The 27,610-nt window shown below is 38.4% G+C and overlaps 1 protein-coding gene across 1 annotated transcript; it reads right to left on the bottom strand.

Annotated features, from left to right (window-relative positions):
* Positions 1-24,747: 24,747 nt before the first annotated feature.
* Positions 24,748-25,266, bottom strand: LOC149234456 (uncharacterized). The gene has a single exon (XM_089368274.1). The coding sequence runs from the start codon at positions 25,264-25,266 to the stop codon at positions 24,748-24,750; it is 519 nt and encodes a 172-aa protein (XP_089224400.1).
* Between the last annotated feature and the right edge of the window lie 2,344 nt (positions 25,267-27,610).

The following is a 27,610-nucleotide window of genomic DNA, read 5'->3' as shown; positions in this document are numbered from 1 at the left end:
CAGGTGTAGATGCAGGATTGAAGAAATGCATATTGTGGGTATATGTGCAGGTGTTACCCTGGCATAAGTTTGGCATGAGTATGGCTAAGGATGGTTATATGATGGGTTTCACCCTACACCATTTTATCCTTATTTTGTTTAAAAATACTCAAAAAGGATATTCAATTAATTATTTCTTTAATTATTATTTTTTGAAAAATGTATTGTGCATTAAAAAAAGTCTAACTAGAAAATTACTAAAAATTCAAACATTTTGCAAATATTCATTCATTGGAATATGTGCATGACTGCTAAGGAAAAAACAAAACATGAGTTTTATTCCTTGGTGCCCACATATAGAGAAATACATATTCCCTTTCCAAAAAATAGCTTCTACATGCGTAGTGTTAGCTCAAGGTTTTGATCCATTTTGCATATATAAATCAATCCATTTTTCCTCATTTGATCCCATTTTTTTCTATCATTTTCCTTACCTTTTTCATTATGCATGTGACTTTCATGGTTTGAGCATTGCTAAAGACAAAAAAATGGTATTTGTTTATATTTAAGAATGCTTCTTTGTGATTTAGCATAGATTTTGAATGTGATTTATCTTATCTAATTATTTGTGGGTTTCATTGTCCTTGTGAAATTTGGAAGATTATCAAGATGTCACTCGAATTAACAGAAGTATAGAGTAGTCCAAAAAATTGGGGAATCCTCCAATAAATGGAAGTTCCAAATAGTTGAGTAATCGAGAGCCACTACCAAAATTCTAGTGGTTGCATGATATTTTTGCACACACTTTTAGTTATCGAGTTTCGGTAGGTGATCACGAATGGCACAATGTCTGGTTTAGATATCCTCACTCTAAAAAAGCATAGATAGTGATCTAAATTTTCCATTGTAACATTTTTACATGGATTTCCTCATAGTCCATCTGGATCTTAGGTCATGCTATCAACATGAAAATTTACTTTAAATTTCACAAATTAGAAGATCCAAACCTTGGGCACAATTTCCTTCTTTTAGTCATCAAATCATGATGACTCAGTGAAATATCATGGTAAGGATTTAAGTCTCTTATTATTTCCTCATTGTAAAAAAGTATCTATATCTATTTTTGTACTTAGGTAGATATCCATGAACTCAGGATTAGTGGTTTGAATTGTAATGTTTAAAGCATACTATATAAAATAGGGAAGTTACAAATAAAGGGAGGTTAGAATTAGGGGATAGATAAGGACATTTTGTGGGACATATTAATGGGATCAACCCCATGCATTGTATTTTTTAATTACAAACTTGGTAAATAAAATACTTAGTTTTTTATCATTTTGCGACCCTTTATCTTTAAGTAGTGTTGCGAGCCAAGAGGGCCCCTTATCCTAGGATGCACTTGTAGAGTTAGTAAGTAGATTTATATTAAGCTACATTTCATTGTAAAGAATACATGTGTTAGATAAATCATGTTTTGTCCACTTACTTTATTGCAATATTTAATTGTTTTGATGTTAAAGTTTTGAATGTATTTTTGGGCCCTATGTTGTTGTGGTGTTGCTAACCCTGAGAATCCAATAGGTAGCTGAAAAGTTATGAATTAGACCTGCAATACCTAAGTGTGCTTTTCCTTTAACTTGTCTGTGTTTGTGCCAAACTACAAGAATAGTTAATCCTTCTGAATATATTTATAACATTGGAAATTATTGTATTGAAATCATTTCGATGGCAAGGGATGTGATTGTTTAACATGCAAAAGATAAATTCATACTCGACATGACCCATGGAAGCATTCGTTGAGTGTATTTCTTATCTCCATTCTTAGCATAAAGACTAATCAAACTTAGCTCTACATATATTTTTCGAAGCACTCATGAGTTTATAGACTCTGAGTCAATAATTTAATGTTTAGGAATTTAGACAATTAACTTTCCCTACATTTTTGGCATCGGTTCCAAGGACATGTTGAAGGACTAGGTCATAATTGGTTTGTGTATTTTATTTTGATACATAGTACTTTGCTTATTTTGTATATTCTCTTTTCTTTCAATACCAACGTCCTAAAACATAGAGGGAAAGGAGAAGTAAGACAAGAGGTAAGAACCTACACATTCACTTTGGTGGGTTGCGTATCCTGTTATATGTAGATTATGTTTCCAATCTATCAATTGAGGAAATAATATTAGGGATAGGGGAAGAGAAAAGAAAATACCACCAATTTTAAGTAATGGAATAACCCCCACTACCACACACAAATAACACTAACTTGCTGACAGGAGATGCTTTGAAAAGGAGGAAAAATAGGTATAGCTCATCAGGGTCAAGCATCTTCAGAAGACAGTAGCCTAAGAAGATAAGAATATATAGATAGTGTAGTTATGGATGCTTCTACCTCTTCCATATATCTAGAAATACAAACCACTCTATCAAGAGAGGAAGATCTAGAATTGCAAGATAATCCAGCTAAAAAACAAGAAACCCCGCTAGTAGAAATTAAATTTAGCACATTTTAGAGTGGAAATATGGAGGGATAAGTTGAAACATATCCATGCATGGTGGATAGGCATTGTAGAAGAAATTAGGAAGAGGGAAAAGAAGAGGTAACTTTTAGTGTTGTTATTGAAAATATTGCCACCAACATTCGAATGGAAAATATGTCTCCTTTGGAACTACCACACTTCCATATACCAATACGTGAATATCCTAACAATTTTTTATTCGAGTTTACTATTTTATGTTGTATCCTAGATTATTCAACAAATGCACAAAGATTAAAAAAATACATCTACTCTCAAGCTTACACAAGTTCATAGGATTGGATTGAACAATATTAGGACATGGGAATAAATGAGAAAATACTTCTTAAAAAATACTAGGATTACTGCAAAGACAATGAATTAAATGAAGAAAATATGAAGATGGCCTGAAGGGAAGATGATAGCAAAGAAGACTATCTAGAGAGGTTTTATATAACTTGTAACGTGCTAAAAAACATAAGATACATTGGGAAACTCTTAAAATGCTCTTCCTAAAGGGCATTTCCGAGGAATATATGAACATGATCACTATAATGGATATGTGAACATTTATAGGCTTACTTTTAATAAAATTACTGAAATTTCCAAGAGATATTTCCAAGGGCAAGATAGATTTTGAAAAGGACTCAAAGATAGTTTCCATAAAACATTAAGGCATCAATGGTTGGTGTAACTAAAATTGAACTTAGGAACTATAACATCGAGACCCCACATTTAATCTCCTTTGCAAGACCTAGAGGTAAATGTGAATTGGAGCACCATTATGACATGATCCAACCTCCAAATTCCAATTAAGGAAGTGGGCCCTACAAACTTTAACCTTCACAGACCACCCAAGATCTAAAAAACCACCCCAGGTGCCTAGTCACTGAATTGAAACTCTTTTTCAATGAACTAGGACCACAATCACACCCTTGACATTGCATACATGCAGTTATAAGGCTATAACCACACAAATAGGCTTGAAGCCATGTGATTATGTCACAAACTACACACATAAGCTTGCCTCCATGTGATTATGTCACAAAACGTTGGTTTTGTGCCTGCGGTTTCGCGATCTAAACCACTTTTTCAGGCTAGTCTCTAAACCACTACCCATAACTTCTTGTAAGTTTCTCAAAGAAAATATAGCATTATAACAATGTTGATCATTTAGAACTTGATCAAAAAAATGAATCAAACATGCCTAACCACGACAATCATTTAGTCAAACATATGGTGAACATGTGAGTTACAGGTCATGAATGCATATTTGATCTTAAGAGTCTGAAATTCATCTAAGAATAACCAATAAGGTATAATGCACTTTCATAATAGATGAAATAACACTTCTTATCCCATGATTTCATCAAACATTTATTAGCATGTTAAATCATGTAAAAAATCCAAGACTAGAGCACATCATAGAACCATTCTTATAAACAACATACAACTAGATTCGGATACCATTTAAAATATGTCATAAAATCATCATAATAAAAAGTACATGTGCTCATTAATCACATAAAGAAAATAACTGTTAAATACATATGCAAAGGAAACCAAGTCAGGGACTTCCACCTACTGCCCGACCGTAGATTGGTCTAAAGCAAATATTTCTTTCAACAAATCACCCCATGCCATATTCCAAGCATGAATGTGGTATCTCATGGGATAAACCAAGAGATAAACAACCAGGGCTTTTCGAAGATTAACCAACTCCACCCTTAGTCTATTGTGATCTCACCAAAACTGATCAAGAGATCACAAGGCCAAATCAAGTTTAGATGCCTACTAATTTCTTCACCATTACCTTGAGGAATTTTCTTATCTCCACCCACCTATTATGGGATTCCTGGAGATTAAACCACTTCCACCCCCAACCCTTGGAAATTTTCTTGAGACCACCACACCGAGTTCCAAAACCTTTTGGCAATCTAGATCTCAACTATAAATGAATCCCATTACATAATGGTTATCCAGGAAATGGCAAGGCAAAGCTAAAACCATTGTCAAACCTAGAAAAACCCATGCTAATGAAAACAAAAGAACCAAATAAAAAAATGCATGTACCATGCATTCACACCTCAGCTAAGAAAGCACACATGCAACCTATTACCTATTGAAGTTATTCATTCAATTTTTTCCTTGCTTTCCTTTGCATGTCTTTTCCTACCTTTGCTTTCTTATCTAAGTGCTTGTTCTATTTCCTTTTCCACAACTGTCCAAAGATGGGAAAAAGCTATCAATTATTTCTCAGGTGCCTTTTTATCATTGTTTCCTCTAACGTATTCATTTTCCTGGATTTTTCCTCCAATTTCCATCTCATGCATATATGTTACCCTTCACCTCCATTTTCTCCTATCTTCCTTTATTTTCATAAATAAATACCAATTAATGCCTCTTTCCCTTTGCCAATTTTCATACCATAATTAAATAGAAAGTGATGCACACTAGGATGTTTCCCCTCCATTCATCTTGTAATACATGTCCCATGACCTTGGTCTTATAATATTGTGTACATGGAAAATCAACCCAGGGTTGTTACAAACCCCTCCCCCTTAGGGGAACACTATCCTTGATATTCTATGAAACCTATGACCAATAAAATGTATTTCCTATGGAGCTATATAACACATCTCAATGGAATATTTACAATGAGAAACACACATACTCATGCACATTTTCTTCAACAAGAAAATAATATTACTCTCTAGGGAGCTTTATAAACACAAATGAAGACAATATTTATAGTAATATACACATGTACATATTCACATTTTCTCTAAACAGCAAATAAAATGATACAGTGCCTACATCAATCAACAAGGGAATCTAGAGGCTTATACCTCCACCCTCAACGTAATACCAGAATTCACCACCTTCCCAAATAAAACCTACATCCAATGTCCAGCACTACGATCCTTATGGTATTTGTTCCCTCAATGAATAATTATTGGCTAATTGTTCCAGGGCATAGCCCCAATGTGCTTCCCATTCCAGCTGGCAATGCTAATGACCAAAACAAATTCATTCCCCGACCTTCTCTTCTCTGTTATGCAATCCCTCGGGAAATACATTCTCCCTCTTCTGTGTAGTCACTCACCTTCCAAGTTTCCTAACATCCTCTTCTCTATTACATAGTCCCTCGATGATCCAAATTTCACAGCTACTAGAATTAACCAAGATCTTTTACTTTATATATTAGCAGAATTTCATGTGAGAGAGCATGAAAAACCACATGTGCATGTTTTAATGAAGAATAAAAATAATGATGACCATCAAATGAGAGGATACACACAAATTGATAATGGAGTTCACCCATTGTGGCATACGTCTCCAGGCTTGGTGTCAAGAGTGAGGAGAATGCTTCATTAAATGTTTCAAAATGACGATGATGTACATGGTATATACTTGTTCATTACAAGGATAAATTCCCTCAACTAGAGTGACATGTCTCTCCATGGGACATTCTCTTATATGAACTCTCACTCATATGCACCTTCCTTCAGCATGACAAGATAATAAATTCTCACATGACATGGCATGCAAGTATCCTTCTGTTCATGTCAGTCTTTGAAACCTTCCTCCAGTGATCAAACATGCTCTTACAAAGTGATTTTAAGGTGTCAAGGTCAAATTTTGTCATTTAAGTGAGTCTTCAAGCAAAATGTGGTCACTAGGTATTAGGTCTAGGGTTTGTTTTCACTCCTTTCAAAGTTGTCCAAATTTTGGTCCATGTCACAATTCAATTGAGTGTACCATCATTCAGTGGTTTTTCATCATCATGTCAGGTTCCAATGGGTCATTTACACCTTATTCATGCTTCAGTTGTGCCTAGGTAAGGTTCATTTCCCTCTCCTAGGGTTTTGAAGGTAATTTCTCTTGGATGGTCAAATCATCAGCAAAACATGTATCCTGATGTTCATACACCTTCTCCTATCCTTAATGTACCTTATTAAACACTTCCCATCACTGATATCCCTCAAATTCCTCATTTTAATACAAACCCTAGTTTATTGCAACAATTTGACAATTTTCTAGGCTAGGCCTGTGTTTCGCCCTTTTGGACCACTTCCACTCACTCAATATTTAAAATACCACGTTCCCCTACTTTCTAACATCCCTCCCTAATTCCTAGAATTTTCTCAAGAATTTAGAAGCCCCTTATCCCCTTCATTTCACTTCATTTCGACAAATCCCTTGTTCCACACATTGGGATAGGTTTTACTCCAATGACGTTTCTGACCAAGAAATGATGAATTTGGGAAAACTGAGAGAGGTTTGTGTCTAAAATAGGCCAATGAATAAAAACCTCCTTCACATTTTACACAGGTGTCATGGTTTTAGAGAAATGTCAAAATTACAATCGCCTCACGAGAATTGATGCACCTCTTACGTGACCTTGGGAAAATCAAGCTTTCTCCTAGCTTTGTTGGCCAAATGACTTGCTTGATGAGTCAAATGATAACTAGACATACATCTCTTTCCAATGAGCTATCCTGAGCTCAATTTGGGGTTGAGGAAGACCTTCAAAAGCTTATGCAACAACACTCTTCCTTTATGTAGCCTCATTTTGCACATTTTGACTAGTCTTGGGAGATTTGACCTTTGATAGGGCAAATGAACTCCAAATTGAAGAATTCAAGTTGTGTTGGAAATTAGACTCAATAAAATTTCCAACAAGCTATCCCACGACCAATTTGGACATCAGAAAGACCTCCAAAAGTGTCTTTCAAAATGTGTTATGCCCCTGTCAGCTGGCGCGGCGCACCTGGTGTAGGTTTTACATTGCAATTTGAATGGGCGTAGCGCACCTAGGTAGTGGTGTGGCACACCTGCCTACTTAGCCCAAATTTCACTCAAATCATTTTTCCAAGATCAAAATTTGTGCAATCTTCATTCAACAAGTAAGTGAAGCATTCCATAGCGCCATTGCAAAAGTTTTGATCATCATTCATGGTGTGTAAATAGGTGAAAAGGAAAACCCTAGTTTGTTGCACAATCACATTCAAAAAAAACTATCTAGGGTTTCAAATTTGTCATTGTTGCTGTTTTCTCCCCTTGAATAAGCTATATTCCCCTTCACTACACTCCCCTCATTTCATTTCCCTTACCCCTCTCTCACCTACCCCCTTATCCCCAAAACCCTAAAACCCTAATATAAGTTCCCACTATTCCTAAACCCTAATCGTCATCTATAAACCCTAATACCTAATTCCTACTATCCCCGAACCCTACAAACACTACTCACATCACCAAACCCTACACACTTATCCTACTCACTCCCCAAGCCCTACACACTTATCCTACTCACTCCCTAAAACCTACACACTGTTCGTCATTTTAATTGTTGATGAATTCAGACAACTAAGTGCAACATTAATTGTCAACCCAGGGAAGTCTATTATTTCAAAGGAAACTATGCACTATATGTACTCAATCTCAAAATCTGTAAAAGTTGTAGTAATAAGTATACTAGTCACACCTTGTTCTAAGCAAACTGAAGCTCTTCTCTGAGTTACAGCAAAAACAATATATTTATCAAGGAATGATTGATTTCAATTGAAAAGAGCAATCTAATAAAAGGAGTCACTCCACAAAAGAAAACACTAGCTGTAATGGAGAACAGGACCCTATTCCCTAAGCAGGAACCTTTAGCACCTGTTTCTACTTACCATGCTTATCAATTCTCTCTGTAATCTTAATTGCCAATGAAACACTCATGGATAAACTGTAAATGAGTTCAAGAAAATAATGTAGCAATCAATTGGAAAACAGAGTTCAGCAATAACACATGTTCAACATCTAGTAAATAGAACTTTAACAAGGTATAGATAAAAAACACACTTAACACACTGCAGAAATGTAATGGGTGAATCTTGTGATGAAGGTGGGCCCTATCCTTCTCACAAGATTCCCCAAGGAACAAGAACTAGAAAGAATTGCTGAGAAGAATATTCTATTCATCCATCAATATGTCATGTTAAAAAGATTCAGTTTTTTTTCCTTAGCTTCTAACTTTCTAGCAGTCTATCTCTCTAATGTAGATGTCTCCTCTTTTTAAAGAGGGGAAATCTATTACAATTGATTACATTGTAAGTCCTATCTTTAAACCAATATACCAAAATAGGGTAATCGGTTTTCCCATTAACAAAATGTTGTTACAATGGTTATGGTAATACTGACTTTGGAATGTGACCGTTACAGCCAATGTAGCAGCTCCTTTGATGATCTTCTTCTGTTGCTGTCGAATCTAGAATGCAAATCACGGTTGTTTCAGCAACGGGATTTGTGCATCATTCTAACTGTTACAACAACGTAACCTGTAATGATAACCTTGTAGTCTCCAGGCTATTTCAGCAACATAGACTGCAATGATAATTGTTTCCGCAACTATCTGATTCAATGATTAACTATGAAGGTAATGTAATTGTATGTAAAATAAATTAAACGTATAGTAATGAGAAGAACTATTGTATACCTTAGGAAAAATGGATTAAAGTCATAATATGGACTTTAAATATAGGTTGCAAAAGGATGACATAATAGCAAAATATATGGTCAAAAGGGACAATGTAGGGTCCTAACATCCCCCCCAGCTGAAAGGGTTGCATGTCCTCATGCAACTTTACTTTGTATCTGAGTCCAAGTACTGGGCCTTATAGTGAAAATTACTTAGGCAGTAAGTATAGAAGGTACTATGAGACAGATCTTTGAAGCCATAAAGATTTTGTAATCTCTTCCATGCTGCTACTTTCTCCTTTTTGGACAACCTTTAATGAACCTTATCCTCTTGTGCTGGCATCCATAGAAGAGGGAAGTGAAAATGATATCCTATCCATTTTTCGGCACACTGCTGAACACATTTGACATAGTTAAGTAGCCGTGAAATTGTTGCTTCAACATTAAGAGGACTAAAGGGATGATACTCCTACCTCTCCTTAGAAGTCTGTTGCCAAATAAGTTGTTTGCTTGTAAGGCAAGAGCTCCCTTAGCTTTAACATAATGTTGGCAGTCTTCTAAGACTGCTTCTTGTAACTATCTAATGTGTTCACACATTCCTAGTTCCATTAGAAACTGATGATATTTGGAAATGAAAATGGTAGCATTTTGTGGCTCGGATCGAATCCATATAAGACGATTATCTTCATTATGCCTTGCTGAAAGGAAGGCATTCTGCCACATGAGCTGATTGGCAAGGAAAGAGACAAAGGCTCTTATCTGAATATCACCCACCAGAGGGTTCAGATTGAGCTTCCTATCCTCAGGGATGGCTTCATTATGAAGATACAATTCACAAAGTAGATTTTGTTCATTGGTAGATGCCTCTGTGAAATTTTTCACAAAATGTTCAGGTGCAAATATCTCATGAGGTCTCCCATATCTAATTAATTTTATTTAGAAGAATGCTAAGCGTTCTGCAAGAGAAAGAGAGTAATTGGAGGATGGTTTCCTGGTGGCTAGTAATCTTTGAACCAAATCAAACATGAGAAGTAGTCTAGTTTTTACCTGTTTATTCTCCTCGTTCTGAGCACGAGAGTGTTGGAGCACCTGATCCAAAACTTCCTAGTTTGAATATATATGATTTTGCCATGATGATTTACGCTCCTGCAAGATCCTCTCTTGTGACGTAACACATTATTTCTTCCATTTATCCATTTGTGCTTGAGTGCTGTTGGTTTGAGTGAAGACATTTTTTGTAGGCCGAGGCTTAGTCTGAGTAAACACAATTTTTGTAGACCAAGGTACAGGACTTTCAGTCCTAACAATCACAGTAGGTCAAGGTATTTGTGGTTTAACATATTTTTCAAAATTTTTTGAAGGCCCTGTTGGTTCTTGTGTGACAGCCGGGCATTCCTTTTTAGTTGCAGTAGAAGTAGATGCAGGGGTGTCTCCAGGTGTTGTTGGGAAAAGTATCCAATTCGGAATGCCCCTATCCCACTCTAAGAGGTGATAGTGCCTTAGAAACAAACAAGGAAAACTATCTGAGTATTCTTTTTTATGAGATGTAAATAGAGAAAGAAGGATGTAACTAACTGGTGCCTTCCGCTAGTTTGTCAATCCAATCACTCTCTCTTTTGTTCGCTTCCCGCTGCTTGCTCTTTCACTGGTCCAGCTTCACCCAGTTCCTGCAAGATCACAAGAGAGGAAAACTACACAAAAGACATAGATTCACATTCATAACTAGTTTAGGATCAGATGTAAACTAAATATGCAAATATAACAAAACATCATTGAAATACAAGCATATAGGAGAAACTCAAATAGCTTTATTGATATGATAACAAGGTTCAAGAGGAGATACAACCAAGTGAGTCCCGATCCAGCATCTACCTCCCAGCAAAGGAATCCCTTCCTCTCCTCCAACAAAGCATAAATCACCCAATGTACTAATCTCAATCTCAAACCAACAACAATTCTCTGCAAAGTACAAAATTCCAGCCTCCTAAACCTCTGGGTGAGAGATCCATATATAGATGTAAGCAGAGAGGATGAGTCAGCTTATGTTTTGACTTGTGGCTTCTCTCTGTCGGTTCTTGCTTCCACTTGGAGGTTTAGAACCTCTTACTCATCATTTGGTCGAATTCATTGAGGCAAGTGTCATTAAGGAAGATTCTGGAAGCTTCCAGGGTCGTTCCACCTCGTTGAATGAACTTGCCATTTGTCATTTCCCGCTCAGTGCACCCTGGTAGTGCTTCTACCTGCGTTGCAGTGCACCTAGCCAGTGTAACCTTTGCATTTCAACGTAGGCAGCTAGTGGAGCCACTGAATTGGTCCTGATTTGACCATTTCTGAGTTGTTTTTGGTGGAGAACTTCTGGGAGAAGCTGTCATTGGTTGACCTTGTTCCTTTAGGGGTAGGAACAACTCTTTTAGGGACTTTGGATCCCTTGGATTATGGACATCTCATGCTCAATGCTGTAAGGCACAAAAATGTCTATAACAGTTGCCCCCTAAAGTATGAGGCCGTTTATTGGGTGAAATGATTTATTAGGAGGATCCGAAGTTCTTCCAATGCTGGGGGGAGACCTGTAATAAGATACAATACAATACATTATTTTTCATACTGCTTTCATGATCTAGCTGAGGCAGGCATTCCCATGCTCAGCTTTATAAATTCATTTTTCTGTACATAGAACAGACAATCGTCTGATGGTAGACTGATGATTTTGATGAAATCATCATCCTTTTGGTAGGATGATTATCTGTTGCAATGCTGTACATGTCAATGTCTTTATTTTTCCTGAATATATATCGCAGCCCGGATGGATGAAACTAGATCCGGGGTCTTCAATCTCGTCCGATCTTCACTCTAAGTACAAGTCGATCCATGTGAGAAATGTTCTGAAGTCGAACATGGAAAGACATCGCTTGATTACCAGTCAATGATGTAAACTGTTAACAAGCGCGAGAGGAATCACCGATAATGATAATGACCCTCAAGGTACTGCAGTACAATTCACGTGGTGTGAATAAAGGACTTGGCATCAAACACCACGCAAAATCTTTCGGTCGAAGGTCATTGATGTATACCTGTCGCCGGAAGTGAGAAACTTGCCATTAAGGCATGCAAGCTTCAAAGTACTGAAGGGGGTGTTCCTAGATCAACTTCTTGGATAATGAGCGGATGTCGAAAAGAAGTGATCCGTCAAAGGAGGGCCTTAATGTATCCCACATCAGTGACACGGAACAGAGCAAATTATTTTGATGGAGGTGAAAACGATCTGATGATATATGGTTCAGGGTGGCGGTCATGAAAGGATGAAGGATAATGTATGGTAGTGGATGGGACACGGTTGACTTCTCTGGATGACTTCTCTTGAACATATCTGCGACACTTGTGTGATGGATTGGTAGCATTTACCCCAAAGATGGATGGTATGGTGAGACCATGGTGATGTGACCCGTGAATGAAACAACCCAACCCGACTCAGGCACGGAGTGGAAGTGTCATGTTCAAGAGCGACTTGCTACCAATAAAAGTTCTTTGAGTTTCTTCCCAATTTTTCCCCAGTCATTTCTGACCAGTACCTCTTTATTTTTTTCAAGCTTGAGGAGGATAACATATGCTTGTTCTATAATTTGCCCTTCGAGCAAACCCATCGCTATGTTTTAACGAGCCTAGCGATAGTGAAACTCGTTCTCGTCTAAAGACAAGTTTGTCGCTATTAATGTTTTTTAACGAGTTTAACGACAAAGATAACTCGGTCCCTTTTCATTTTTAGAGAGTCTAAAAAGGCACGTAAAGATAACTCCAAAGTTCCTTTTTCGTCATCTAATCCCTTAAGTCCGAAAAAGTATAAAACAATACAGAAGGGATGAGTTTTCGATAGTTTTAACGAGCCGAACAAAACAAGCGCTCGATCTTTTTGTGCAATAATCCCTCAGGTCCAAAAAGATTAAAATCTAGAGGAGGGATAGCACTTCCGGTCGTTTTAACGAGCTGGAAGGCCAAAACTCGGCAATCTTTTCAATTTTTACGAGTTAGATGAAAAGAGCTTAAAGAAGACTCGCCTTTTGAGGAACGAGTGATAAAATGGGTAGCAGCTGATTCCAGGTAAGGATCAGAATCTTCCAATCACGACAGTGTTACAAGGATGGCTAAGTGAAATCACTCTTCGCAGCTGTTCCTCAAAATGGGTAAACAATCAAATGGAGGTGAATGATCGGCCAATGGAAAAGTGGAGGTGACGGTGCAAACACGACCAAGGCTTTAATGGCTGATAATGTTACATTCACGGTGGTTATTTACCAGAGGGTAGTTCATTTTTTAACGAGCTTAAACGCGGATTGAAACCCTTGCTCGATTTTATGTTTATTTTTTAACGAGCATGAACTATGCGCTAAAACTGCTCGATTCCAGTCATATGATAAGAAAGTCTCATTTAAGATGCCATTTTTTATGGAGCTTGCACCTTACAAAGCTTTGCCCCGAATCCTTTCGTTATGCAAGTTCGGAAACGACTAATCCTACGAGTTTAAAGGGTTAGACCTACAGGTTTAAAGGGAGGACCTAAAAATTTAAAAAATAAATAGCTGCCCCTTGCTTGCACTCCGAAAGGTTTGCATGCCCCCAGGTATAAAGTAGAGTTTCAAGGTTACCCCTCAATTTGCAGGAAAAACATTTGTTTAACCGGGAGAGGCCTACCTCTTTCAGGTTACCAAAGATTGTCTCATTTGCGCAGCAAACAAAACACTTCTTTGGCGATGTCTACCGAGATAGACAAAGGTGAGTGACAACGAGCGCCAAACACATAACTTTGACAAAAGAATCTTATTCTAGAATAACCCTCTTCCAGCACGGGCAGGGTACAGACTAGTCATATTCTCCCGCGGAAACCTACCCTATACCAAAAGTTTTCCTGCCGAAGCAGACCAAGACACATGCCCCCTGGGTTCCAGTCATATCCTTCCGAATCACTCGCGCTCATTGGGAGGACGGACCGTGGGTTGAGACATTTCTTGCGTGAAGAGACCATTTAGGGATGGTATATGACTATTTGCGATGCGTGATCCAGGAAATGAAAGCTGGTCCGTGAGCTTGACCACTCTTCCTTCATGCGGAAAACACATTACTCTAAAGAGTGAGGAGACGATGGCTCCCATCCAATATATATAGTCTCGTCCAAGGAGTAGGTTATAATCCAAGGGTCCTTGAACGACCATCACGTTCATTTGAACGGTCTTCCCTTTCAATGTGATAGGGACATTGGGGAGGATCCCTAAAGGTCGATTGGTTCCTTTATCGAAGCCTGATAGATTCCTCATTTCAGGCAAAAGCGTTGGTGAACCAAGCACTTTCCAAGCAATAGAGGAAAGGATACTCACAGATGCCCCCTCATCAATGATGGTGCCAGCCATTACCATTCTGTATATTTGAACGATAATTCTGAATGGTATGTTGGCTGGCAACCGGGGACTGCCTAGTTGGTTCCAGTCGAAGGATACAACTAGGTGGCTTGGTGGTGGGACCGAGTAGACGGCCGGATATCGCTCTGACGAACTTCCTTCCTGCGATAAAGGAATGGGTGCATTGCCCCCGTGTTCGTCGGAGTCTGTGTTGATGAAAAGAATCTGGATGGTGTCATCCTTATCCTCTTCAGTGACTGTATCATTCGAAGATAAATCTTCTGAAGGCAAGACCGGGTCAACTGCTGCCTCGACCTTTTGACTTTCGTCTGGTATGGATTCGGTCAGTTTATCCTCAATGATAGACGCTTCAGCTGACCACTTGAGCGGGCCAGCTGGATTCTCAACTAACGAAGGACTTGGAAAGAGTTTTTGATATCCAGGAGGAAGTCGTAATGGCGAAACTGGACGATCTTCCAAGACTCTTTTAGCCTCGTCTAAGAAGGGACAACGGTGGAGGGCATGGTTGCCTTCGCACAGTCTACAGGGAGGTCTAGCCCTCCCTTTCTGTCTTGGAACTTCACTTTCGCTAGTTGACGGTGTACTTTCAACATGGCTATCAGAGGTTGACGACACCGAATTGTGCAAACGGGGAGACCAGTCCCTTAGTATCCGAGGGATACAAGGACAATCTCTGTGAAAGTGGTCTCCCTTGCAGATGACACATGGCGATTTAGGCCTGGTCAGTGCTGTGTGTGGATTTTCATCAGACGACACTTGTTTTCCCTTATTTGCCTTTGGCTCCTTCTTCTTTTTCTCTTTCTTCTTCTTTTCCTTCTTCTCCTTAGGAACTTGGTTTTTAGATTTACCAGTTCCGTCACGCGAAGAGGAAGGAAGAGAGGAAGAATTATAGGAAGTAGAAGGTTGGTGGGAAATTCTGGACTCGTCTAATTGTTGATTCGACTGTTCAGGAGTAGTGGTGTTCTGAACGACATTGGTTGAGAAGAGCCAGACTGGCAGGCCAATTGTCAGTCCTGGAAGCGACAATGTGGCCATATGGGGCACACCAACATCTCCCCAAGAGGAGAAGGGACTAGGATTTCCACCAAGGGGAATTCCTCGGTTGGTGGGCTCCATTTTCTCAACCTAAAGACCAACGCAGGAAAAAAGGGGTGATTGTTCCGTTTAAAATAAATTTTAACGACGCTTAGACACAACTTGCTTTTTCAATTTTAAAGAGTCGAGAAAAAGCTAAAGATGACTCTAGTCTCCTTCGATGTTTTAACGAGCCCGAAGTGACAAATGCTCAGATGGACATTTTCCGTTATAGAGTTTGAAAAAGGCCAAAAGGAACTGCTCTGGAGTTCTAGGTAGAGGGTGTGCCAAACTTTTCACAAAACCACAGAATACTTTTTAGGGTACGGGCGGTCAATCTTCCTGAATGCTGTGTTCAGTGCATTGTGATCAGTAGGGCGGCCGACACGGCTTCCTATGGATAAAGGTTATATTCCTATAGGGGTCTCCCAATATATACGCAACGGTACGTGGGAGCACAATCCGTACTGGCACTTATCGTCTCTCAGGAGGAATCACCCAACCATCAGCAAGGCGACCAGTGACCAGGTTTTACGACGCCGGAACACGTCTCTAGCCTAGACCTCTATGTTGTGCGTTATGTTACAAAGTGTTGTTAAGTTCATTCAATTTATTTTAGGTTGATATTTCTTAGAAGTTTGCCTTTTTGGATCACCACGAGATGTATGATACAATTCCTAAATGCAGTCTAAAGATGATAAGCAAGCTTTTATATCTTTTCAACAATGAAAATCCTAGCTACAAGGGGAAAAGAAAGACACCATCTTTTCTCAAAGAGCATAGAGCACACAGTAATGCACTTTTCCCTAAATCAACATACAAACTGTCAAAATGCAAACGCACATATGCATGTATTTGTTTTCACTTTCTTAATATTGATGCTTAAAAAGAAAGCTGTTGTACAAATTTGAATTCGATTTCAAGTGAAAAACACAAACAAGTTCCTTTTTCGAAATCAAAAAGACGATTACGAAACTTTATGATTTACTTGTTTCGACACTTGAAATGCATAAATTCAAACCAAAAGACAAAAGCAGAAGCTAAATCAACTGTGAACAGCAAACAAACTCACTCCTAAGATCAAAACGACACTTACGACAGGTCTAGATCTAAGGGCGACAGTATGATTAGTTTACTTTTGTAATGGGAAACTGCAAATGATGTAACAAATACACAAAGAACAAATACAGTTTCTTTATACAACCGAGGTGGAATTGAGGCAAAGAAAAGGGGTTTCAGATAGGTACACTGACTGATAACAGGCTGCAAAAAACAGAGATAAAACTGAGCAAAAGGAAGCAGGGAACCACAGCTGCACAAGGAAAAGACTGATCAGCGCACCCTCAACACAGAGAAACTGAACTTCAGTGCAGGTAGCCTTCACGGGACCTGCGTTGAAATGCAGAACCTCTTCACAAGGTCTGCGCTGAAGCAGAAACGAGAGTTGTTTCTGGGTTACGGTTTGCAGTTTAATCTACAGTTTTTGGCCGGATAAAAGCTATCAATTAGGTACAATTAGAAGGATGATTTATAGGAGGACTAAGATCTATCACAAAGGGCTGTTAGAGCACTTGTGGATCAGCTGTTCAGATCATAAACAGGCCCAGTGAGTGGACTAGAGTAGCTGATCTCTACTTTGCATTTGTAGATGGCAAATGCAGTTCGATTTGGCACTCTTGAGTTTATGAAATGAATAGCAATAGAAACACAAATAAACTAACAAGATACTCTCCCCAGCGGAGTCGCCAATTTGTTGTTGGGAAAAGTATCCAATTCGGAATGCCCCTATCCCACTCTAAGAGGTGATAGTGCCTTAGCAACAAACAAGGAAAACTATCTGAGTATTCTTCTTTATGAGATGTAAATAGAGAAAGAAGGATGTAACTAACCGGTGTCTTCCGCTAGTTTGTCGATCCAATCACTCTCTCTTTTGTTCGCTTCCCGCTGCTTGCTCTTTCACTGGTCCAGCTTCACCCAGTTCCTCCAAGATCACAAGAGAGGAAAACTACACAAAAGACATAGATTCACATTCATAACTAGTTTAGGATCAGATGTAAACTAAATATGCAAATATAACAAAACATCATTGAAATACAAGCATATAGGAGAAACTCAAATAGCTTTATTGATATGATAACAAGGTTCAAGAGGAGATACAACCAAGTGAGTCCCAATCCAGCATCTACCTCCCAGCAAAGGAATCCCTTCCTCTCCTCCAACAAAGCATAAATCACCCAATGTACTAATCTCAATCTCAAACCAATAGCAATTCTCTGCAAAGTACAAAATTCCAGCCTCCTGAACCTCTGGGTGAGAGATCCATATATAGATGTAAGCAGAGAGGATGAGTCAGCTTATGTTTTGACTTGTGGCTTCTCTTTGTCAGTTCTTGCTTCCACTTGGAGGTTGAGAACCTCTTACTCATCATTTGATCGAATTCATTGAGGCAAGTGTCATTGAGGAAGATTCTGGAAGCTTCCAGGGTCTTTCCACCTCGTTGAATGAACTTGCCATTTGTCATTTCCCGCTCAGCGCACCCTGGTAGTGCTTCTACCTGTGTTGCAGTGCACCTAGCCAGTGTAACCTTTGCATTTCAACGCAGGAAGCTAGTGGAGCCACTGAATTGATCCTGATTTGACCATTTCTGAGTTGTTTTTGGTGGAGAACTTCTGGGAGAAGCTGTCATTGGTTGACCTTGTTCCTTTAGGGGTAGGAACAACTCTTTTAGGGACTTTGGATCCCTTGGATTATGGACATCTCATGCTCAATGCTGTAAGGCACAAAAATGTCTATAACACCAGGCAGTGGAATTTCAACTATTTTATAACCTGCTTGATGATAAATATTACCACATTGGCTACACATATATTCGTTATACCAATCTTTCTCTATTCTCTTCTCAGCTATGGATGCTGCATGGGCTAAAGTATACAAATTAAGTTCTTTGTCATAGGCTTCCCTTGCCATTATTAATTCATATTTATAAGATTCGATTTTTTATTTTAGAAACTCGTTTTCCTGTAGAAGGGAAGCCAAAGTGACTGGGCTTTGTGTATCAGTCGCAATCTCAGTAGCTGATTCTGGTGGAAGAATGGCCTATTGTTCCGTAGCAGCTACATCTCTTGTAGCCTCAGTAGGTGGTTCTTGTGTGACAACTACTTAATCATCAGTTGGTTCTATAACAACTACATTATTTGCAGCATCGTGAGCATCCAGATTTTGCATATCAGCGAATGGTTCTTCTGTGACATCTGCTAACCCAGTAGCTGGTTTTTGTGTAACAGCTACAGTTTCTGCAACATCCTGGTTTTCTATGTCTTGTTCATCAGCAGGTGGTTCTTGTGTGGAAACTGCTGAATCAGTAGCTAGTTCTTGTGGGGCAGCTACATCTTGGTCGTCTGTTTTCTGTTCATCAGCAGGTGGTTCTTATGTGGCAACTGCTGAATTAGTAGTTGGTTCTTGTGGGGAAGCTACATCTTGGTTGTCTATTTTCTGTTCGTCAACAGGTGGTTCTTGTGTGGCAACTGCTGAATCAATAGCTAGTTCTTGTGGGGAAGCTACATGCTCTACATCATCTTGGGTATCTAAATTTGGTGAATCAACAGATGGTTCTTGTGTGGCAACTGCTGAATCGGTAGCTAGTTCTTGTGTGGTAGTTACATTTTCTGAAAGGAATGATATCACAAAATCCTGGGCGTCTTGCATTTCAGTACTCGAGGGTGAGATAGGTAAATATTCAGGAACTTGGGACTATGGTGGTGTATGGGGTTTTAGGCTAACAGGTGGGGAATTTGGGATGGTAATAACAGTTGCTGCTTCCATAGATGTCCTCATTCATCTTTGAGGTAAAAAGGTAGGTAAAGTAGTGATTTTTGTTTTATGAGTAGGTCTCTTTAGGAGGGGAGGGGTATCAGGAATGGTGGCTTCTTTGGTTAAATCCCGTGTTCATCTTTTTGGTAGGGAAGCAACCTTATCTTGCCTTTTTCTTTCTAGGCTAGCAATGGGAATATTATCCTCAGAATCATCACTAGGAATGTGGACAGTGGGACTAGATGATTCTACTAAATTATGGGGTGGAGTTGATGTGGTAGAAGGGTCAATTCAGCTAGCTGATGCGGCTGTTGGGATTTCTGGGGGATCAGGGATACTCCCTAGTTGTTGTTCGGAAGGATTTTCAGCTTGCTGAGAGATTCCAGGAGTTTGTTGGGGACTTTCGGGAGCTGATTGAGGGACTTCAAGAGTTTCAATGGGTTATTGGGGAATTTCAGTGGCTGATTGAGGAATTTCAGCAGCTTCTTGATGAATTTCAACTGCTACATAAGGAATTTCAGCTGTTGCTTAAGGAATTTCAGCAGCTTCTTGAGGCTCTAGGGGTGGATTGTTAAGAGGGGGAGGATTCTATTGATCGAAACCCCTTTGAATTAATAACTGAACAAGACAATGATGGGTGAGGGAAAGGAGTGGGTATTTTACATGCAAATAGTAATGTGACATATTCTTTAGACACCCAAGTAGATAATATGGCATATTTAACTGTCAACCATGTCTCAAATGATTTAACAAGACAAAATCATGCTGATAGACTACCTGGTAGCTTCCTTCGTAGGTGAGATAGTGCTTGAAGAATTCCGCAACCATTGGCCATGGAGATGGTAATGAATGAAATGCAACACCCCTACCTTTAGGCTCGACCTGCTCTCCTGGTAGAAGAAAGTCCTGTTGTGTGTTCAAAATGATGTGTTTATGACTAAACCATCAAATGCCAGTGGTTGGTAGGTCTGAAACCTACGCTATATCATACTCTGAGACTGGAATTCGAATTCCTTGAATAGTAGCGTAGCCATCCCATAGATTACGTGCAAATTCAAGGACTTGCTATGAATCAAATCCCTGAAGCCTCCGAAAGTAATCTACCCATCCTGCCTGCTGAAAAATTTGATATACCTCTGGGTGTAATTCTAATAAATCTATGGAGCCAGGCTCATGTCGAATAGCAGGTCCTCCCATAGTTACCAGCTTTAGTAAAATGCACAGTGACAAACCAAATTACCGCACCCAGGATAGAGTAAATTCTGCAAATGGGATCATGGAATAATAGGATAGAGACGGGGTGATAGGACGTAATCGTGGGTAAAAAAAATGACGGTGATTGGCGTGTGATTTGATATTCCCCCCAACTACGGCTGTAATAATGAGTTTTAAATGTACGGAGATCGTGGTAATAATGTCATAATCTTCTCATTTACTATAGTTTAATAATATTCACACATAACAAACACATACCTCATGTTTACCTTTGAATGATATTCAGAAAATATAGTATATGTTGCTAATATATCATCACTAGTTATGGAAGAGGGTTTTGAAATATGAGGGTAATTATATGAAAGGCCTGTATAAACATAGGAGAGGGCGGTGAAAGAACAGAGTTAAATGCAATAGGTGATCCTTACAACAAAAAGTAATGTGTGATAATTCCTTGAGGAGAAATGTTGTTTCAGCAACGGAAAAGATGGGTAAAAGTTGGTGTTTCAGCAACTGGGAAAATGGATGGAAGATAGTGTTTCCACAACAGGAAAATGGGTGGAAGACAGTGTTTCAGCAATGGAGAAAGTAAGGAAAAATGTTGCTGTAAATAGGAAAAATAGGGAAAATGTTGTTGAAAAATAATGGGGGACATAGGGAAGGGAAAAAGGGAAAAATGATCGAAATGGGGGAATGAATTTGTGAATTGGGATGAGATAACAATGCTTCACAAAATGAAGCTTAAATCTGCTTGCAATGAAATTGTTCTTTTCCATTAGCCTCTCCTACATCTGAGATCTGCAAAATAATCATTTGTAACATGGAAACCGTTGACAAGGATTATTAGTTAAGAAATCTACTATAATACTTAAAATATATAACGCATAAATTAATAGCAATGAGGGGCAGCAGGTTCCCCCAAAAGGATATAATGTGTTTCTGCCATGCAAGTGGCCTTAAAGTCCTCTTTAGAAATGGGTCGCTGGCATAGATGAAGCCGATGACCATTCACCAATAATGGTATCCTAGAATCATCAATTGTTAGGAGCCTTACTGTTCCATTGGGGAAAATAGTATCTATTTCATAAGGTCCCAACCATCTTGTACGTAGTTTCCCTTGAAAATTTTCAAACCAAGAATCATAGAATAAAGCTCAATTATCTTTTTGGAACCGCTTATGCTTGATGGTTTTGTCATGCCACCGTGCTCTTTATTGTTGGATCATAGTTGTTTGATGAATGGCATCTAACCTCTTTTCATCCAATTCCTGAAGCTGCTATAACCTTGTTCTCTATGCATCAGTGAAATCAAGGTTAACAACTAAAGTAGTCCTTAAAGTTTTAATTTCAAATTCCACAGGAAAAACAACACTTTTGCCATAAACCAATTCATAGGGAGAAAATCATGTAGTGTTCCTCCAAGTAGTTCTATAAGCCCATAGTGCTTCAGGGAGCCTTTGTGACCAATCCTTCCCACTCTCTTTCACTCTTTTTGTTAGAATGGCTTCTATAACTTTGCTTGTACTCTCCAGATGCCCATTAGCTTCGAGGTGGTATGGTTTAGTCATTCTATGATGAATATGATATTTTTGGAGGGTGGCTTTAAAACCATGAGAATTGAAAGGAGGTCCTCCATCTATAACTAGCTCTCTAGGTACTCCAAATCTGACAAAGATCTCTTCAAAGAGAAAATCTAGAACAGATTCTTCATTAGCTCTAATGAGTGCTTTAGCCTCCACCCATTTAGTCATATAATCTGTGCAAACTAATATATAAACTCTTTGATTGGATGGAGGATTAATGAGCACTACAAAATCTAGAGCCCATCTTTCAAAGGGTTAAAGTATGACCTAGGGATTCAATGGAATTTCATCTCTATCATTTGGTTGACCCATTCTCTGACAGTTGTCGTAGGCCTGAACATATTTATTCACATCCTTGAACAGTGAGGGCCAATAATAACCCATTCTGAGAATTTTATGTGTTGTTCTTTTATCAGCAAAATGCCCTCCACAAGGGCCATCATGACAAGCCTTCAGTGTATCATAAACCTCATCTTTGCTAATGCATATTTCGATCTCATGATCAAGTCCTATATGGAAAAGACACCCACTTATCCAGCTATACCTAGCACTTTGTTGAATCAACCTCCTTTTCTCCCGATATGATAGGTGTGATGGTAACTTCCCTGCAACTAGATAATTGGCAATGTCTACATACCAAGGTGAGTGAGTAGATACTGCAAATAAATACTCATCAAGAAAGGAATCATCTACTGCAGTATTATCATAAGATTTTATCCAAGAAAGGAAATCAGCAACTACATTTTCTTTACATGTTTGATCTACAATTGTAATATCCAATTCTTGTAATAACAATAACCATCTGGTAACTCGGGCATTTGTGACAGATTTGTTCATTAAATAATTAATAGTCGGGTGGTCAATATGGACAAAAGTAGAGTAACCAGTGATGTAGTGTCGAAACTTGTTAACAGCATAAATAACTGCTAAGAATTCCTTTTCAGTAACTGTGTAATTAAGCTCAGCAGGAGTCATATTCTTACTAATAAAATAGATAGCATAAGGAAGATGATTTTCCTCTTCTCCCAAGATAGCTCCAATTGTAGTATCTGAAGCATCAAAGGATATATGAAACGGAAGTGCCCAATCAGGTCCTCTTAAAATAGGAGCTGTAGATAGCTGATGCTTGAGTTCACCACATGCTTTCTGGCAAAGACGAGTCCACTTAAATTCAAAATTTTTCATAAGTAACACAAACAAAGGACAAGCTATTTTAGAAAAAATTTAATAAATCTTCTATAGTATCCTGCATGTCCTAAAAAACTTCTTACATCAGTTTGTGTTCCATGAATAGGAAGATTCTGAATCACCTGTATTTTGGATGGATCTACCTGGATTCCTTGAAACGAAATGAAATGTCCAAGTATAATTCCCTCATTCATCACCATATGACATTTTTCAGTGCTTGAGGAAAGATGAGCTTATACACAACGTTTAAGTACTTTTTCAAGTTTTAGCAATTCATATTCAAAAGGCACACTATAAGGAGTGAAATCATCCATAAATATCTCCACGGAGTCATTAATCATATCAGAAAAGGTTCCTATCACTGCTCTTTCAAAAGTTGCTGGAGCATTACATAGTCCAAATGGGAGAACTCTGTAGGCAAAAGTTCCCAAGGGACTAGTAAAAGTGGTCTTATCCTAGTCTTCGGGTGAAATTTTGATTTGATTATACCCACTAAAACCATCTAAAAAGGAGAAGAATTTCTTCCCTGACAACTATCTAGCACCTGATCAATGAATGGCAAGGGAAAGTGATCCTTTTGAGTTGCTTTGTTTAAGGCTCTATAATCTACACATACTCTCCATTTCCCATTTTTCTTAGGTACTATAACCAATGGAGAAACCCATTCATTGTTAGATATAGGATATATAAACCCTGCATTAAGTAATTTTTGAAGTTCTTCTTTGAGAATTTCCCTTTAACTGGGATTCATTCGTTGCTGGGGTTGACAGATTGGTCGGCAACCTTCCTTAATGTAGATGCGATGAGTACATAATTCAAGAGAGATTCCCTTCATATCTGTATAATCCCATGCAAATGCTTCCTTATTTTCACGAAGTAGCTTAATTAATTGTTGTGTTTCAGCATCTGTTAAATTGGGGTTTATATTCAATGTTTTTCTAGGTTTGATTTCTACTGTTATGCTTTTAGAAGAGATGGTGGTTGATGTTTGAGGTAGATCTTCTGATTTAAGCTTTTCCTAGGTATCAGATTCCAAAATTGCAGTCAAGTGGTTGTGTGTTTCAGCAATGACCGAGGAAGGTTCACAAATAAAATTATTAATTACTTCATCTTCAGTGGTATCTTTAAGGCTTAAAGCTTGTCCGATAGTCAAAATAGGTTGGGTGGCATCATCATCATAGTCCAAGCATACCGAATTGTCATTATTAATCATAGGTGTGACATGAGGGTGGAAAGTAAGCTGGTTGGTTTCACACCCATTAGAAATTGCCATTGAGCCAGAGTTACAACTAATAAAGGCATTGGTTGTAGCCAACCAGAGCCTTCCCAGAATTAGAGGGTATCCCCCCAACTTTGTTTTAGTCTGTAACACCACAAAGTCAATTGGGTGATTCCAGGACTCAACTAAAACGATTAGGTCTTCAATGACTCCTTCCAGTTTGATTGTAGAACGGTTAGCTATTTCTAGAATGGTTGGTGTCTCTCTGATCACATTTTTCAGTTGTAACAATTATGCAGTTTCCAGAGTCATAATGTTTATAGTGGCACCTAAATCTACGAGAACACGTGAGATGATAGTTTTTCCAATCTGAACTATAACAATATGATGTCTAGGGTCACCATATTTAACAGGTGGAGCTTTTCCAGTCATTAAGGCTGATAGATCACCCATAACATGAACTGTAAGGGGATCTTTAGCTTTCCTACCAGGTTTCCTGATACAAATATCCCTCATAGTTCTGTCATAGATTGGTACATCTCTCAATGCTTGTAGAAGTGGAATTTTAACGTAAATATTCTGTAATTCCCCTAAAAATTTAAAAGCAGGTGGCTCAGGGGTTTTAGTCAAAGCTAAACGCTCAGGAAATGGTGGTTCAACAGTTTCGGCACCCTTGTTAGAGGGTGACTGTTCTTTCTTACGAGAATTATTTTTCTCAGTCTCTTCCTTATCAGAGTCAGAAGAGGTGATATCATCAATAATAGGTTCAACTATTTTTCCAAATCGTAAGTGGATATAATTACACTCCATAGGCTGGTTTTGAATATCAATAACTTGTACGGATTTATTATTGGGTTTAGGGTTCGGTTTTACCGGTAGTTAGGGTCTCATTGCTTGATTATTGGGTGGAGCTCTTGATGGCAGGAGTGGTTGCTGAAACTTAGGAAATTGGTTTGGAAACGGGAGTTGCTAACCCCTCCAATTTGGATTCCATTGATTAAAATAAGATTAGTGTTGTGGGGGCCAAGAAGTCCACATTGCTGGATCTACAAAGGGAGTGTTTGGTTGTTGCATGGGTGGGTAACTCATTTGATTGAAGGGTGAGTATTGAATCTTGTTAAAGGGAGGGAAATTTGCTTAATTAAATGAAGGGTAATTATTCCAACGATTAGAAAATGGCATATTAGAGTTCATACCTTGTCCTTGTGGTTTCCATTTCCTTCTCTATGTCAGCAAATAAACTGCTTCAGCTTCTTCTTCAGTTGGTTGCAATGCTACCTTTATTCCTGGTAAAGAAGGGCATTGTTGTGTTTCATGATCCCTCTCTCAAATTATACAAATTGTTACTTTGTCCAATGGGCATTCCCTTAGTGGATGCTTTTCTTTGCATTTCGAATAGAAGATCACTAAAGTAGCTTCTCCTTCTGCCTATTTATTCTTAGCCTACAAGGTGTCAATCTATGAAGCAAAAGAACTGAACATTTCAATTTTAAATTCCTCACGTAAATTACCTATTTCAGCTCTTGTTGCTCCTCCACTGGCTGATTTCTAAACTCTTGAATATGTATTATCCTTTCTATTTGATCTGTTCCTTGTAGCTCCTCTTGAACATCTTTTTCAGAGGCTAACAATTTCATCATATGATTCTTTAAATATGTCCCGTTTACCAAGCATGTTTAACATGTCTAGACAATCATCCCTCACCCCTTTCAATAGTATGTTTTAAGAATATATTTACTTACATCGGGGTGATTGGATCTTTGCATGTCATATTGCAGCCTTTCCACAAAATCCTCCATATTCTCATCCTCCTTTTGCACCATCTTGAATAATTCCTCCCTTTTTTCTCTTGTTTGGCAGTAGTCTTGATATTTAGTCAAGAAATTCTCTTTCATTTGTTCCCATGTCGTGATTACATGGCCTCCCAGACTCATAAACCATCTTAGTGCATTTCCTTTTAATGTTGCTGGAAATAGCTTCAATTTATGAGCATTAGTAACATAATCATAACTTCTACACAATATATCAAACTCAAAAAGAAACTCATCAGGATCTTCAAAAGATAAACCATGGAAGTTAGGTAAGGCTGAGAGTGGGATATTCTTCATGGGAGTTGCCCCCCTAGGAAGATCCCCAATAGGAAATCCCAAGGTAGAGAGAGAATTCTCCCCTCTTCCTTCCTGTCTTCCATTATAGAATCCTTCATTATTCTATTCCATTGGTTGTTCTCCCGCTGTACTTGCTTTGTCTTCAATGTTTTATGTTAGCTCCTCAACGTCCTTAATTGGTTCCTCAATGTCTTCAATTGACTCCTCAATGTCTTCAACTGGTTCCTTGATGTCCTCAACCGGCTCCCTATAATCTTCTGCTCGTTTTTCAATTTCTTCTACTGTTTCCTCAACTTTTTTACAACCCACAACTTCCTCTCTTTTGTAGTTTGTTTGGAGGGAGAGCTGAGGCTTGAGCTTTCGAGAGCTCAGCCTCTAAGAAGTTTTAGCCTTTGTTATAATATCATCAATAAAGGTCTTCCTTCCTCCTCCTTTACCCTTGCCACCTGTATGGTTGTTTTTCTTGCATCCTCTCATGCATTCTGCATATCTAAAAGAAAAACATTAATGCTTTTGAAATCTACAATTGCCTTCCCTGGCAATGACGCCAAAATGTTGGTCACTTTAATTTTTGATTAGTTCAGACAACTAAGTAATACGTAAATTGTCAACCTAGGGAAGTCTGTTATTTCAAAGGAAACTACGCACTATATGTACTCAATCTCAAAAGCAGTGAAAGTTGTAGTAATAAGTATACTAGTCACACCTTGTTCTAATAAAATTGAAATTCTGCTCTGAGTTACAGCAAAAACAATATATTTATCAAGGAATGGTTGATTTCAATTGAAAAGAGAAATCTAATAAAAGGAGTCAGTCCACAAAATAAAACATTAGTTTTAACAGAGAACAGGACCCTATTCCCCAAGCAGGAACCTTCAGCACCTGTTTCTGATTACCATGCTTATCAATTCACTCTATAAACCTAATTTCTAATGAAACACTCACAGATAAACTATAAATGAGTTCAATAAATTAATGCAGCAATCAATTGGAAAACAGAGTTCAGCAATAACGCATGCGCAACATTTAGTAAACGGAACTTTAAC

Source organism: Pinus tabuliformis, chromosome 8, assembly GCF_031772625.1.
Source record: "Pinus tabuliformis cultivar Carrire ecotype Pingquan chromosome 8, CPIR1, whole genome shotgun sequence".
Classification (NCBI taxonomy): Eukaryota; Viridiplantae; Streptophyta; class Pinopsida; order Pinales; family Pinaceae; genus Pinus; species Pinus tabuliformis.
The sequence above is the reverse complement of the archived record's forward strand: the minus strand, read 5'-3'. Positions and strand labels throughout refer to the sequence as shown.